General features: G+C 44.6%; 1 protein-coding gene across 3 annotated transcripts in view; it reads left to right on the top strand.

The window, feature by feature from the left end:
- Positions 1 to 17394, top strand: part of CCDC171 (coiled-coil domain containing 171) — a 217647-nt gene that overhangs the window by 53431 nt on the left and 146822 nt on the right. For all 3 annotated transcript variants that reach the window (XM_081893784.1, XM_081893785.1, XM_081893783.1), the window contains one exon: positions 10755 to 10857. In XM_081893784.1, the coding sequence (XP_081749910.1) occupies positions 10755 to 10857 (103 nt within the window). The remainder of the gene's footprint in view (positions 1 to 10754; positions 10858 to 17394) is intronic.

Raw genomic sequence — 17394 nt, 5'->3', positions numbered from 1 at the left:
GAGGCGTGCACAGCTTCCCATTGGCTGCTGGAGCTTCCTGCAGCCAATGGGAAGCCGGCCAGTGTCACAGAAGGCGGTCCCCACTCTGCTCTGCGCCGGTTTAGCACAGCACACAGTAGCTGACCAAGCTGGAGGCTGGGGTCCCCGAAGGGGCATGGGGGTCCATGGGCCAGTTAAACGGCCCTTAGGTTGCTGACCCCTGTCCTAAAGGAAAGCAGGACATTCTGGGATCATTCCGAGACGACTTCTGCAAACCTGGGACTGTTCCTGGAAAATAGGGAGACTTGGAGGGTCTGCTGCTGTTGCAAATGGCCTGATAGCATCCATCTCTATTCTTCTAGCTGCTAGGGAATGTGTCGTGCATCCCTGCAGCCACCAACACAGAAAGGGCTAACAGCTCGCAGCATGCTTCACACAAACCGTTCCCTGCGCAGGTGATAACTGGTGTGTGGAGGGAATGCAGCTGTGCAGAAAATTGATGTAGCTGAGTAGAGACAGGTAGATTTCAGGAGAGCTTTTCAAGCCCTCTGGGTGAATAAAGTAGTAAACAACTCGGTAAGTTAACACTTTGTAAATAGCTCTCTGTAAGCATCCTCTGTCGTGTGACCCTCTGAATGCTGCAAGTTAGCTGTTATCTGCAACAAAAAGCTCTCTGTGGTGCCACCAAGTGGATCCAGGATAGCATAAGTGTTACTGCCAGTCAAATTAAATCTATGTACACCAAAGGAGAGGCACTGTGTTTTCTTCTGTATTCTATTTTCATGCAGCGTGTAATGTCTCTTTGAATGCATTGGGAAAATATTTCTGATCGATCTCTCACTTACACATACACACACACAAAATTATTTTATTTTATATTCTTTATTGAAAGATAAAAAGTACATAATTACAAGTGCTCAGAGTAAGAAAAAAAAGGGAGGGGGAATCGTACGTATGTAAAAACAAAACTCAACAACAAAAAATTGTAGACATTACCAAAAAATATGTTGTTGTAGTTAACCAGGCCTTAACCTTATACGGTATTTACAAAAATAAATTCCAAATATTGCTGAACTTGTCCATGGTAAGTCTATGTATGCAAATTGTTCATGTGTAGCGAGTTTGTACATATCTTCAATCCAATCGTTAAAGGGAGCCTGTCTTTTTGCCGTAGTGAGGGCACAAAGAGTTGGTTCATATTGTCCCTTTGTTTGATTCCATACATGGATAAATAATTCAAAAGGATATTTCCCCCTGCAAATTTAAGTTTATTCCGCACAGTTGTGTTGATAATCTCTATTAACTTCTGCCAAAAAAGTATCAGTATAGGACATTGTACAAACATATGTCACCCAATTATAAAATTATATCCTCATATTGGAGAGGCTTAAAGCTTTTTATAACGCATTTAACACTATAGAAGTGTTGATTTTAATTGCTCAGTAAAATTAAGCTAACGTGCAACAGAATCTGTTGTAAATAGCACATTTAGTTTGGGTGTTTAAGCTATAAAATCTGTTATTTCTAGATTGCTATGTCTTCTTGCACAATTAATTATTCCTTTATTGTAACCATGGCCATCTGCAGGTGCAGCTGGTTGCTGACAAAATTTGTCCAGGAACTCCAGAGATGGGAGGTGTACAAAATACAGAGCACGGGTGAGGAACCTATGGCTCTCCAGATGTTGGCAGACTACAACTCCCATTATCATTGATAATTGGCTATGGGGCTGATTTGCAGTCCAGCTGAAATTGGAATTGCAGTCCAACAGCATCTGGAAGACCACAGGTTCCCCATTCCTGATTGACAGGCAGGAAGATGCTTTGCACCAAATAGATCTGCTAGTCCTTAGGGACGCGGGTAGCGCTGTGGTCTAAACCACTGAGCCTCTTGGGCTTGCCGATCAGAAGGTTGGCTGTTCGAATCCCCGTGATGGGGTGAGCTCCTGTTGCTCTGTCCCAGTTCCTGCCAACCTAGCAGGTCGAAAGCACGTTAAAGTGCAAGTAGATAAATAGGTACCACTCTGGTGGAAAGGTAAACGGCGTTTCCGTGTGCTGCTCTGGTTTCGGTGTTCTGTTGTGCCGGAAGCTGCTTAGTCATGCTGGCCACGTGACCCGGAAAAACGCTGGCTCCCTCGGCCAGTAAAGCGAGATGAATGCTGCAACCCCAGAGTCGTTCGCGACTGGACTTAACTGCCAGGGGTCCCTTTACCTATTAGAAGCTTCACCAATCTGTTGTTTTGCTGAAAGTTGCTGCTGCTGCACTTGGCGACCTTTTGCTAAAACGTGCCGTTATTCCCCCCCCCCCCTACAGTTTTAGAACAGGACAAGACGTTTCAAAAAGCATAGCCCTCAGTGATTCCAGTTGGGAAATAAATGGCTTTTTAAGTGGGTGGCAAGCAAGACGTTTTAACGAGCTACTGACTTTGAAAGTCACTTTGCAACAGAATGAGGATCACCCAGGGAAACTTTATAGTAAAATAAGGATCACCGACTGCGCGTTTATGGAAATGGCCTCCCTTGTTGTGCTGCGTTTCCTTGTGGAGAGCCTGTGATGGCTACAAAGAACAGGGATGCGCTGGGACTAACGTTGCTCTCTGTCTGCTCAGTTTTTGCAGCTACGTGACTATTCAGCAATTGAAACTGGTACATATGGCCTTAAAACTAGTGAGGCCTTTTTTGGAAATAGCTCTGCAGCTGAAACTAAGCCTCGCTTAAACCAGTACGTCTTGGCGCAAATAATATTAAATCTAAAAAACATAGTCTCAGCAATGTTTGTCCTCAGCAATGTTTTAAAATGTTAGGCGGTTATTTTGGGAAACTTGGAACGGGGGAGAAGCATATGGGCAAATTCAATGAAAGATTTACACACTGAACACGAATCTTGTGTTTTTGGCTGGCGGGCACTTGGGTTAAGCTGTTGCGTTATGCCATCCTCATGCTAGCACTACGCCAAAGCTAAGATCCAGCATAAATCTTAACTTATATAAATAAGATACCATAGGCTGTGAGCTTTTGCTATTTTTTTTAACAAACAGAATATTATAATCTACACAAATACCATATTTTTCCATGTATAACATGCCCCGTGTATAAGACGCCCCCTATTTTGGGGGGCTCAAATTTTATGAAAATGGGAGATGGCCCAATCACCCACCAAATCACAGCTGACAAGCTGCAGCTCATGGCTGCAACCAATCACCCATCCCACCCCCATGCACTATCCGTGTATAAGACGACCCAGAGAGCCGATTCATAGCTGCTGACCTGAAGCTGGTTTAGGGTATTCAAAGTCAAACTTCCCAGCCTCTTAACCAGAGCCAGTATGGTGTAGTGGTTAAGAGCGGTAGTCTTGTAATCTGGGGAACCGGGTTCAAGTCTCCGCTCCTCCACATGCAGCTGCTGGGTGACCTTGGGCTAGTCACACTTCTCTAAAGTCTCTCAGCCCCACTCACCTCACAGAGTGTTTGTTGTGGGGGAGGAAGGGAAAGGAGAATGTTAGCCGCTTTGAGACTCCTGAAGGGGAGTGAAAGGCGGGATATCAAATCCAAACTCTTCTTCTTCTTCTTCTTCTTCCTTTCTAACATATTTCAGAATAGACACGCATGAGATGGGGGATAAATTTCAAAGGTACCTCTTATCTACTCAAATAAAGAATTCTTGGTTGTTTCCAAAAAAATTCCAGCCATGCCCTTGCTGATTACTATCGTGGGTTACGTACAGGTCACCGATTGACGGGTGAATGAGTAAATGTTTCGGAGGCATCAGTCTCATAACTGTTTACATGATGGCTGGTTCCCCGGATATTGCTAGGGATGGTAAACTCCATTTCACCTTTTGGCAAAATCTGTGGAACATGTAAGGAATCGCAGTGCGAAGTGAGCTCAGAGGCTCTCTTGTAACCCACCCTTCCTCTGGTTAATTAGTTTTGCCTTCTAATTTTATCTTCAGAACAACTGTAGGAAGTAAGTTAGTCTGGGAGTGATCTGCATAAGACTGCCAAGCGACTGAGGGATGATTCATCCTTCATGGTAGCAAGAGTGGCTGCCATATTTATATGTAAGTGTGTCTGATGGGAAGAAGGGACGCAGCTCTCCACACATGAAGGAGGAAGTGCTCAAGGATGTGGTGGCTGATCACAGCTGCCTCCCAACAGTGCCCCAGAGGATTGGAGACGCACACCTCTCTCTTTCCATTTGTGTTTTCCACGGAGCTTCCTGGCATAGATGCAGCAAATACTTTTGCCCCTAATTCAAGCATGGATTTCTCACACTCAGTGCTAACCGCTGTAGCACACTGGCTCTCAAGAACACCATATCTTACTTGGGTCATTGTCAGGAGTGCGTGCAGGAGCCAGGCCCTGTGACCAATAGGACTTTGCAGGACTGGGACCTTCCTAAGTTTGTTCTAAAGAGGCAAGGTGCGGCCACACAGGTGAGGCCGATTGGTAACTCACAGCACCTGGTGGCAAGAGCTGGGAAGGGATATAAGGTCAGCATTTCCCTTCGGCTCTTTGCCACAGCAACACGCTCCCTGCCTTGCTGCATTTGGCTCCTTGCCAAATCTTTGATCCTCGGACCTTGACTTCTTGCTTCTTGACCCTTCAACCCTTGGCTTCTTGACTCCTGGCTTCTGGACTCCCGTCCCTCCTCCCACCCCGCCATCTTGCCCCTGGTCCTGACGTCCTCATCCAGGACTTCGATCGTCCATGAACCGGATCATGACGGTCATTTGTTGATGAAGGATAAGCAGGATCAGTGATGCTTTTTAGCCTGTTGGATTTTCTCTTAAATGTGAAATTGAGCACATGGTTCCCTTTGGCCTCCCCAAGTCAACCATATGGCCCATCAACAGCTCCTGATCATGTAATCGGGTTCATACCTGGTAAAGAACATTGGAATGATAGGAAAGGAATGTTGTCTCTGATGTCTATGACAACTAGATGTAAAAGAAAAAATATTTGTTGCATTTTTATCTCACCCATCCTTAGCAACCCAGAGCAAGCTCTCGAAATCAGCATCTGATAGGCTGATTCTAGGGGCTGATGTCCCTTCACACCCCCTATGAAATATTTGAGGTGGCCAGCCCCCTTCCCCAAGTAGATGGGCATTGCCATTCAAATGGTGTTTGTGCACTACGTCATATGATCGATCATGTGGGGCAGGGCTAACCTGACTCCCCCAATATTTTATCCAAGATGTTACCCCTCGACGAGGTTGTCCAAAGACCTTCACAGCTCAGGATTTGAACCTGTTTGCTACAATGGCTGTCTTCATTGTTGGAGGCAGTAGACCTGTGAATACCAGCTGGGGAGCACTGTTGCATTCATGTTTTGCTTGTGCACTACCCAGATTGAGGTTGAATCTTGACAAGACAGTAGTACTGTTCTTGGGGGACAGGGGCGGGCAGGTATGGAGGACTCCCTGGTCCTGAATGGGGTAAGTGTGATCCCGAAGGACCAGGTGCGTACCCTGGGAGTCATTTTGGACTCCCAGCTGTCCATGGAGACGCAGGTTAATTCTGTCTCCAGGGCAGCTGTATACCAGCTCCATCTGGTACGCAGACTAAGACCCTACCTGCCCGCAGACTGTCTCGCCAGAGTGGTGCATGCTCTGGTTATCTCCCGCCTTGACTACTGCAATGCACTCTACATGGGGCTACCTTTGAAGGTGACCCACAAACTACAATTAATTCAGAATGCGGCAGCCAGACTGGTGTCTGGGAGCGGCCAAGACCACGTAACACCGGTCCTGAAAGACCTACATTGGCTCCCAGTCTGTTTCCGAGCACAATTCATAGTGTTGGTGCTGACCTTGAAAGCCCTAAATGCCCTCGGCCCAGTATACCTGAAGGAGCATCTCCAACCCCAGCCCGGACACTGAGGTCCACCTTTGAGGGTCTTCTGGCAGTTCCCTCACAGCAAGAAGTGAGGTTACCAGGGAACCAGGCAGAGGGCCTTCTCGACGGAGACGCCTGCTCTGTGGAACACCCTCCCATCAGATGTCAAAGAGATAAACAACGATCTGACTTTTAGAAGAGATCTGAAGGCAGCCCTGTTTAGGGAAGCTTTCAATATTTGTTGAATTTTTTATTTTAATATATTTTGCTGGATGTTGCCCAGAGTGGCTGGGGAAACCCAGCCAGATAAGCAGGGTATAAATATTATTATTATTAATAATTAATTAATTCCCATAGTCATCTGGTTGGCCACCTTGCGCACATTAAATAAAGCTGCTCTTATGTTCTCATTTTCAGCACTCAAACCACAATATTACGTTGGCTGCCTTCTTGACCCGAAGGAAAGTCGTTGAATTCAGACGGCTGGTGTGGGGAGTGTTAGCCTTACCTGAAAAGTACTTCTTCAGTTGAGATGTGAGCTCTGCCAGGACTCAATGGCAGGGTTGCTAAATTGCTTCAAAGGAATTTAGGGGAGAGAACATCCTACAGGCATGATATTACCATGGATCTTGATTGGGAATTTGGATAGCAGCACTGACAAAATCATAGAATCATAAGAAGAGAGGAAATAAGGAAAGTCTTGTGAAATGGCGGGTTAGAAATACACATCCAAATTACTAGCCGGGCCTAATGACAGGCTCTCCACTACAAGCTGTCTTGGTGCTTGCTGTGCATGCATTTTACATAGATGTGCACAGTAGCTCACGGGGCTTAGGAACCTGGGAAACTGCTGCCTGTCAGATCGGACTGTTTGCCCATTTAGTCCAGGACTGTCTGACAAGCAGATTTCTTGCCCATGACCTGGCTACCTATTCCCTTTAACTGGAGATGTGAGTGATTGAACCCGGCATCTTTTGCAAGCAAACCATGGAGTCTTCTGCTGAGCTATGGTTTGTGTTATGTACTAAAGTTCTCACCCTGGGCCAGCAGGGGGATACTGTAGATAGTTATGCAAATGAAGGATCGAAAGTGACATTCAGTGATTGGATAGTTTTAGAAAGTTGCTACAGTTACGTTGTTCTGGAGCTCTATATAAGCAGGCTGACTGAGCTCTTCAGTTCAATTCTCTTCTGGCCTCTGAATAAACAAGAGCTGTTGAAGAATTGCTGTGTCGTCTGATATGTTCGCCCACAACTTAACAGTTTGTTCCTAATCAGAGTCAATAGATATATCCCATCCACCCCACACTGAGGCAGCTCCAACCCTGAAGTGTATCCTGGTATATGTGTATGCACATTAAAAACATTTTTTAAAAGGCAGCTCCAAAATTTTCCCCTAAAATAAGAGAGGGGTAGGTACCAGAAAATGGAAACTGCGCCTTGTAAATAAGGATACTTGGAGCATATGGAAGGCAAGCAGTCAACTGCTTGGAGCTAGAACATTAGAGTAGTACTGGGAAATCTTAAGAATTTCTTCCGAATCTTGCCTGCAATTGGAAAAACAAAGTGGCCAACTTTGAGCTAGGAATGGCGAATACAATCAGCAAATGTATATGCAGAGAAGTGGTGTAAACATAAATATACTAACATGTGGTGAATTAAAAATAAAACATCTGGAAGAGAGGAGGAAACAGCCCAGGCCCTACCGCAGCTTGCATAGATCTTTTGTGTGGGAAGTGATTTTGCTGCACAGTTTGAGTATCTGGTACTCCAAATACTTAACGCTTGCATGAAAATATTTATCTTACTGGTGTGACATTGCTTTTAACGTGCTTTCTCCAGCATTGTGCGAGCCAGACAGAGTAATATTGACACAAGCATGTGCAGCCCCACCACTTTAGTCTATTTATATACCCTGTAAGAATAACATGCATCTTTAATAATTCTTTTCTGGAATATTGATGTTTCAGAAACGAAAAACCCTGGCATGAGAATTCCATTGGCACTGGAAATTCTTTGTGAAGTATAGTACTAACCATCACACAGGGAAACCCATGTAAATGCTACAGAGGATCAAACACTGAAATGTATATGAATAATATATTAGCGGATATACAGAACATATAATTAAAATTGAAATAGTGGAGCAAATTTATAAAATATTTAAACGGGACGGTGGAGAACACTGCAGAGATTCACATACGTTGCTTGTCTTCCAGTCAGTCACTATACACGGTTGGCTCGTAACAGAGCTCGGTTTTACAGGGAGAAGATGTTTCTCGCCATAAAAGCCGTATCCTTAAATCTTTCAGGCTGACTTTGTAGGCAGGAAAAGTGCCGGGTAATCAGAAGTTAAGATTGCAGTTGGTTCCCCGAGCAAAAGTTAGATCCTTCATTACCAAAGGAAAGAAATGGGAGATGCGGACAGTCGCCCCCGTCCCCACTTCACATGGAAGTTTGCAAAATGGGTGGTGTCAATCTCATCTTTTTTGTTTTTGTTTTTTTGTTTCCAGATTAGGGCAAGGACAGGAAAGGGCTTTGCACACCCACAAGCGTGTGCTTTTAAATGGATAAAAAGGTAAAGGGACCCCTGACCATTAGGTCCAGTCGTGGCCGACTCTGGGGTTGCGACGCTCATCTCGCTTTATTGGCTGAGGGAGCCGGCGTACAGCTTCCGGGTCATGTGGCCAGCATGACTAAGCCGCTTCTGGCAAACCAGAGCAGTGCATGGAAACGCTGTTTACCTTCCCGCCAGAGCGGTACCTATTTATCTACTTGCACTTCGTGATTTGAACTGCTAGGTGGGCAGGAGCAGGGACCGAGCAACGGGAGCGCACCCCGTTGTGGGGATTTGAACCGCCGACCTTCTGATCAGCAAGCCCAAGAGGCTCAGTGGTTTAACCCACAGAGCCACCCACATCCCTAAATGGATAGTTCCTGGCATAAGTTATGCCCTGGTTTTGAGGGGCAAGCTTCGCAAAATCCTGCAGCTGCATGCAATGAACCCCCTGCTTTGCAGTTGAGAAGGGGAAGGTAGCACTGAGCTTCTCCCCTGCCATCTGCTCCCCCCCATTAAATCAAGCTGTTTTTATGCTTGTCAGCGTTCCAGAACCTCTCTTTGTTGAAGGAAACATTGGTGGTGGTGATAGCCACAAGTTGCTTGATTTTGGAAGGAGAGTTCAGGAAGAAAGCAGCTGGAAAGAAGAGGTTGAGTGTTATTCAGTGAAGTGTTACTCAAAGTAGACTATTGAAATTAGTGGGCCTAACTCAGTCATGCTCATTACTTTTTCTTGAGTAAAATGCAGCTGAATGCTGCCCATTGAATTCTCCCATCCCCTCGCCCTTGTCCTCTGCAAATTCCGCCCTTCAGTGCATTTTTCAGCAGAGAAGGATCTTCCTGTTGTATCCAAAAATTTCCTTCTCCTACAGAAGCTTTTCTACTAGGGATAACGGACACAGGTATACCAAGAGAAGCTCAGTAAATATTCCTCTATGCTACAGGAGCGGCAAGGATCCTAATTGCTAAAAACTGGAAAAAAGAAACCGTGCCAACAAAAAGGAATTGCAAGACAAACTTAGAGTATATTGAACTGGCTGGATTAACAGAGGCAATTAGAGATCACACTAGACAAGAGTTTCAAAAAGCATGGGGAAAATGCAGAGAATACTTCACAAAACAGTGCCCTAAAATACATACCTGGGCTTGTTTCGATTAATGTCTGCAGGAGACTTTGTGGATATTTAAGTTATAATTAGAAAAATCTTAATAATTATTCATAAATGAAACAGTTTATAAGAAGTAAATAAGGAGGCCAGATACAGGATAAAGGAAGTCTTTTATTTGGCTGTTTGTATTGTTGTATGTTATGCTCACTGTATGTTATGTTCACGTTTAATGAAGGTGGATTTGTGTATTGGGGGGTGGGGGTTTATATTATGTTGTAAATAAAATTCCAGTATTTTTTTTAATAAAAAAAAATCCTTCTCCCTGTGCCCTCAAAATCATTGGATGCAACCCTTCGACTTACATGATTGCAGCATAACGTACAGTTTGTTCATGACTACTACTTGGCAGCGGGGGGGGGGGGGGGACCTTAACAATAGTAATCTGAAACATTGTAAAATTAATGAATGTTAAAATGAAGTAGGATTGAAATGAGATGGTATTAGCAACAAAGTTAAAAGAATATGTCAAAATGGATTGATAATTAGATGAAAATATGAAGCTCAATATGTTAAGATATAAAATTAAGATAAAAACAAAGAGGGTAAGGATTTGCTGAATTAACCATGTGAACTGGAATACAAAAAAGGGAGGCGTGAGGAGGTCAGGAAAATAAGTAAATGAAATATAAGACATGAAAAGATTGATTTGTTTTTAATTGTTTTCTATTTTTCATCTATTTTTATGTATTTTGTATTTTTCATTTGTATTTTTGTATCTTTTTTTCTTTTTTATTTCTATTTTTTCTCTTTTTTATTCTGTAACCTTTTTTTGTCTATAAAATCTTAATAAATATCTTTTTTTTAAAAAAACAATAGTAATCTGAAAATCCCAATTGGATAGCTCAGTTGGTTGGTACCTCGTGCTGATAAAACCAAGGTTGCAGGTTCAATTCCCATATGGGACAGCTGCTTATTCCTGCATTGGCAGGGGCTAGACTACATGGTCCTTAGGGTCCTTTGCAACTCTATGATCTACACGAGAACTCGTTTTCTCCTTGAACTGAGTGCCATTTCTCCAGTTAACAGAGCTAGTTTGGTCACGGAGCTACCATTTTCGCTGTGTCTGCGTGCATTACTTTGTTTTGCTTTGCTTCGTACAACGCATCCCGCAGCAGTGTTGATTGTGAGATGCCCTTCTTGCTACTTCGTGCCCTCAATATCTTTGCTTTTTTTGTCTTCTCTCTCCCCCCCCCCCACTGCCCGTCAAACGCAGGCCAAGAAACGCCAGGCCTTCCTAACAGAGACGTGCGAAAACAACGTGAGAGATCTGGAGTTGCTTTTGGACAGCTTTCCTGTGTCAGGCAAGCGGACAGCAGGTTAGTTGAAGGTAGAAAATGACAGATGCATCTGTCAGCGTTCCAAAGTCGCTACGTTGGGGGAATTCTACAGATGCCTCTTTCATTCCCTCTTCTCTACATGCTTTGATTTGATGACATGATAAGAGCAGTTCTCTCAGCGGTCGCGTGGCCCCGCTAGCTGGGAAGAGGTGACTGGATGCGGCCCCGCTGTTGTCAGCCCCCGCGCTTGATTTACAAGTGCAGGGTTGTGTGTGATCGGTCAGGAAAGGGCTCGCTTGCTGCGCTCCGAATCCAGCAGAGAGAAAAAGTCCTTTCCACCGAGCCTACAAGGGGAACAGATGTTTTTGATTGAACCGAGCCAAATTCAGAAGCGACCTTCAGCTACTTAAAGGTCACGTCTCCAAAAAAGGTTATGCAGGACGCAGAGTGTACACATGTTCCTCTTTATGGTGTTAACTTTTTGAGAAGCCAGTTGAGAAGGGGGTGAGGACTGCATCCGTGCCAGCGCGGATTCTTCCCCAGCCGATGTGCAAAAACAAACCTGCTTCTTTCTGTTGTCTGGCATGTGGTGGCAGCAGTGATCACGCCAAATGGAAGTGCCGAAAAAGCAAAGTGTCTCTCATATATATATATATATATATATATATATATATATATATATATGCTTTCGTAGATTTTCACGGGTACAGGAATGCAGGTTTTGGTGTCCTCGGGTGTCTTCCCGTGTAAAAGTTGGGGTGTCTAGGCGACGTTTCGACGAGGTCTCACTCGTCATCTTCAGGCTGGTGCTTTCGGCTTCTTGTTACTGGAACAGAGCAGGATCTCAGTGTTTGAGTTCCTATAAATACTGTTGAGGGGGTGTGGTGTATAGCCTCCAATGTTCTGGGCAGAGAGGAAGTTCCCAGGCTAGTGTGCCTTTTCTTCTTTTGTTCCTTAATTACTTGAGGGATATCCTGAGTGATTTCTTGAGTGATATCCTGAGTACCACTTAGGTGGGTCATTGGGTGTGGATTAGTTGCTAAAGTCTTTGTGTCTTGACCTCTTGAACTTTGTGAAGAGTTTTTCTGAGAAGATGGCTGTACTGCACTTAGTTGTGCTCTGGCTTGGCTTCGTGTATAGGGGCGAGCTGTGGTTTTGTGGCTTGTGTCACCAATCAACCACACCAGACCCAAACCCAGACCCTCTCCACAGATAAATTACAGACACCATCCAGTAGCCAAACCATGGAGGCACCTCCGGATGCTGCACCCCCCTGCAATCCCTACACAGATCTGGCTGACACAAGCCACAAAACCACAGCTCGCCCCTATACACGAAGCCAAGCCAGAGCACAACTAAGTGCAGTACAGCCATCTTCTCAGAAAAACTCTTCACAAAGTTCAAGAGGTCAAGACACAAAGACTTTAGCAACTAATCCACACCCAATGACCCACCTAAGTGGTACTCAGGATATCACTCAAGAAATCACTCAGGATATCCCTCAAGTAATTAAGGAACAAAAGAAGAAAAGGCACACTAACCTGGGAACTTCCTCTCTGCCCAGAACATTGGAGGCTATACACCACACCCCCTCAACAGTATTTATAGGAACTCAAACACTGAGATCCTGCTCTGTTCCAGTAACAAGAAGCCGAAAGCACCAGCCTGAAGATGACGAGTGAGACCTCGTCGAAACGTCGCCTAGACACCCCAACTTTTACACGGGAAGACACCCGAGGACACCAAAACCTGCATATATATATATATATATATACATACACACATACACACACACACACACATATACATGTGTGTGTGTGCATATGTATATGTATACTACTACTACTAGGGATGCGGGTGGCACTGTGGGTTAAACCACCAAGCCTAGGTACCACTCCAGTGGGAAGGTAAATGGCGTTTCCGTGTGCTGCTCTGGTCACCAGAAGCGGCTTAGTCATGCTGGCCACATGACCCGGAAGCTGTATGCTGGCTCCCTCGGCCAGTAAAGCGAGATTAGCACTGCAACCCCAGAATCATCCGTGACTGACCTAATGGTCAGGGGTCCCTTTACCTTTACTACTACTACTACTAATTTATTTTTATACCCTGCCCATTTGGCTAGGTTTCCCCAGCCACTTTGAGCAGCTCCCAACAGAATATTAAAAACACGATAAAACAACAAACATTGAAAACTTCCCTAAACAGGGCTGCCTTCAGATGTCTTCTAAAAGTCAGGTAGTTGTTTATTTCCTTGACATCTGATGGGAGGGTGTTTTACAGGGTAGGTGCCACCACCGAGAAGGCCCTCTGCCTGGTTCCCTGTAACCTCACTTCTTGCAGAAGGCCCTCAGAGCTGGACCCTGGTGTCCTGGCTGGACTATGGGGGTGGAGAAGCTCCTTCAGGTATATTGGAATATTGTGAATCTCCTTGACATCTGACAGGAGGCGGGTGCCACCACCGAGAAGGCCCTCTGATTGGTTCCCTGTAACCTCACTTCTCGCAGTGAGGGAACCGCCAGACGGCTCTTGGATCTGGACCTCAGTGTCTGGGCTGAACGATGGGGGTAGATATAAATATATTATAAACGCCACAGTTTTGATGATCTCCTTGTCCCATTGAAGTTTGTTTTGGAGCCCCTGCAATTACATTCAGATATAAAGCATGTCTTCCTTCCCTGTTGCTGTCTGCCATGTGTGGACAGAAACATCTTGAATACGGAAACAAAGAGCGGTCAGATTTATAAAGGGCACTATCCAGTGAAGTAGTTCTGTTAGAGAAATGACTTGGCAGCACAATAGAACTTCCCCTCTCCTCTTCTTGGGCACCCTGTAAATCTGTTCTGGGGGTTTCCCCAGCCTCCAGAGCAGGTTTGGGGATAGTGTGGGGGGGGGCAGAGGGAGAAGAGAGGGAGGGAAAATATCATTGTAAAGAATCCTTGCTCTGTTGGAACGACTTCAATCTGCTTGGCTTCATTGCTGACAACCTTTCGGTGTCAGGTAAAGACTCATGTCCCCTGCCCCAGCTTTCGATGGGCTTAGTACAGGCTTCCTCAAACTCAGCCCTCCAGATGTTTTGAGACTACAATTCCCATCATCCCTGACCACTGGTCCTGCTAGCTAGGGATCATGGGAGTTGTAGTCCCAAAACATCTGGAGGGCTGAGTTTGAGGAAACCTGGCTTAGTTGATGATGTTTCGTTAGTGTGTTTCCAAAGCTTCCTGAGTTCTTGGTATTCTGTATGAATCTGTTAGTATTTTTTTTAACATAATTTGTTAATGGTATAATCTATTTAAATTTATGTTTTTAAATGTATGTTTTGGGCAATGTTTGGGTAGCAAGTGACTAACAAGCAATAATAATAATAACAATAATAGGATCAGTCCCAAAGTAAGCATAATTATGAAAGGCACTTACAATTGTAATGACTTAAAGGCAACAAACATTCAGAAAAGAATTGCTGTTTTAAGAGTCCATATCAAACTACAGCTCAGGGTTAGGCTACAGCTCCCCACAAAATGCTAATAGAATGGAGAAGAAACACTCTCATATTGAATTATTCATAACACAGAGGTGTGTGTGTGTGTGTGTGTGTAAAATAGGAATTTAGGGAATATCCACAGATTTACTGTATCAATCCATTGACTCACTTTCCTTAATTCTGCAGAATGTGTGTGCATACTTAAATAAATCTTATCTATTCACAAATACCCCAATGATGGAAAAAGAAGACCAAAATACTATTTGGGTTGCATGTGATCTTAATCCTACTCAGAGTAGACTCACTGGAATTAATGGGCATGACTAGTTTAAGTCTCTTGAGTATACCATACTCAACAGACTTACTCTGAGTATACCATAGCTAGACGCAACCCTTTGTCTATAACTCATTTGGCTGCTATCCCTGAATAATGTGTTTTTGAAGTGTGCTGGGGCGAATGATAAGTTTGATCTAAAGCTTGGTTGTCAAGCCAAAGGGAAATTCTATTGAAGAAACGTTTTGGAGCCATTTCTTTGAGATAAATAGAGGGGAAATATTTTGTTAATTGGCCACATACTCAAAGACAAAGGAGCCTTAATTCTAGGCACATCCCATTTTAGTACATTGTATCAGAGTCTTTGGAGACATTATACAAGACATTATACAAGACGTCATCATACAAGGTGTGACAGGAAAGTTCGGTGAACGGTCACAGAAATCGGACAGCGAGAAATATTTGAACATACAGTTGGTATTGGAAACCCACGAAGTGCTCACAGTTGTGTATGGAGATGAAACTGTAACTCAAAAGACATCGTATGAGTGGTTTAAGCGTTTCCGTGAAGGGCGACAAACCATCGAAAATGACCCTCAGTCTGGCAGACCGTTGATGAGCAGAACGGCGGCAAATGTCGACGGGATTGGCGTTTGTCCGTCCGAATGATGGCAGAAGAATTGCATATTCTGCGTGAAATCGTTATTGAGGTTACAGAGTTGCCCCACCCTCCATATTCTCCTGATCTGGCCCCACCGGATTTATTTCCCCCCAAAACTGAAATCTGCACTGAAAAGACGCAGATTTTTCCAACATTTCACACATCCAAGCTACTGTGACGAGGGAACTGAAAGTGGTATGAAAAGAGGACGTCACCAGCTCTATGAACATTGTCAACGGTGCATTGTATCAGAGGGGGCCTACTTTGAAGGCCTGTAAGGCATCTGTGTTCAAATATTTCTCGCTGTCCGACATCTGTGGCCATTCACCAAACTTTCCGAACTTTAATTAGTGAATATGTGATAGCAGATATTTCGGGGGGACAGACAGGAGTGACTCAGAGGATCCCAGAAGATCCTGGATCAATGATGACACAACCACAGTCTGTTTGCATCGCAACCTGGATGCTGGGACATTACTTCCATGTCTGCTTTCTGCTTGTAACGTGGCCGGGACCTTCCTGCAGATTTCCCTTGGGTTCTAGCTTTCCCAACAAATGAATGTTAATGAAATCACCATGAACTTTTTAGTGCTTCTGGAACAACGTGGTTGCAATGGGGAATCCAGACTAGCCCTAGGGAGTTGTGGAGTGTTGTGTGGCCTGGGGAACCGAATCTGCCTCAGATTCTGGCTAGCTGCTCCCTTTCTCTTTGGCACACGAGAAGAATGGAAATAAGTTTTTGAACTCAGCGTTTTGGATCCGCTTTGTTAGGCTAGAGGTTTTGGCAAGGGAGACTGGCTGCCTGGAGAAGAGAGCCAAGTCAATACAAATAAATCCTGGGAATAATTATTGATATGAAACATGCCTTTTTGTGTGGGTGCTTTAGTTCTGGAGCTGGAGTTTGCCTGTCCTTTTGTAGCCTCTGGGAAGAGATGGCAGTTGAAAATATCTTTTTTTTGCAATGTTTTGGGATTCTTCCCTCCTTCTTTTCCCTTCTGACATTATCCATCGGCTCCCATGGAACTAACATTTTTATTCGGTGTCAATGATACAAGCTAAGTTAAGGACAGTGTATCATAGCTGTCAACGTTTCCCTTTTTTAAAGGGAAATTCCCTTATTCTGAATAGGATTCCTCGCAAGAAAAGGGAAAAGTTGACAGCTTTGCAGTGTATCTGTGTCTTGATGTTGAATAAAATTAGACTTCGCACTGTAGGTTGACATTCTGCCCTGGTTGCTTAAGTTAACCAAACAAGGTTTGTGACACTCTTCCATTATTCATATAAATATTTAGGAAGGTCTTTCTAGAAATAAGAACTCTAAGGAATGATGTGGCTAAATGCATACCCTCAAACTTTTCTCTGATAAGAATAGGGATGTTGATGATGATGATGATATTTATACCCCACCCATCTGACTTGGTTGCCCCAGCCACTCTGGGCGCCTTCCAACATATAAATAAACATAAAACATTTTTTAAAGCCTTCCCTATACAGGGCTACCTTCAGATGCCTTCTAAAGGTTGTCTAGTTATTTATCTCGGCTCAGGGTCACATGACTCCATACCCTTCAGCATTTCTCCGATGTGTCAGGTGTGTGTGCAGGAGCCAAGCCCTGTGGCCAGTAGGACTTTGCAGGACTGGGGCCTTCCTAAGTTTGTTCTGAATAGGCAAGGTGCGGCCTCACAGGTGAGGCCGATTGGTAACTCACAGCACCTGGAGGCAAGAGCTGGGAAGGGATATAAGGTCAGCATTTCCCTTCGGCTCTTTGCCACAGCAACACGCTTCCTGCCTTGCTGTGTTTGGCTTCTTGCTTTCTGATCCTTGAACCTTGACTTCTTAAGTCCCTGCTTCTTGATCCTCGGACCCCTGACTTTGTGACTCCTTGCTTCTTGATCCTCAGACTCTTGGCTTCTTGACTCCTGGCTTCTGGACCCCCGTTCCTGCTCCCACCCCACCATCTTGCCCTGGCCCTGACGTCCCCTGCCGGTACTTTGATCGCCCATGAACCGGACTGTGACACGATGAAAACAGGGAATCCTAAGGAAAAGCAGTACATTCTGGGATCAAATCAGAAACCAGGATGGCTTCTGTAAATCCAGAACCGTCCCTGGAAAATAGGGACACGTGGAGGGTCTGTGTCACAAAATGGCAGCAGCCAACTCT

This window comes from Podarcis melisellensis, assembly GCF_964234715.1.
Source record: "Podarcis melisellensis genome assembly, chromosome: 17".
Taxonomy (NCBI): Eukaryota; Metazoa; Chordata; class Lepidosauria; order Squamata; family Lacertidae; genus Podarcis; species Podarcis melisellensis.
The sequence above is the reverse complement of the archived record's forward strand: the minus strand, read 5'-3'. Positions and strand labels throughout refer to the sequence as shown.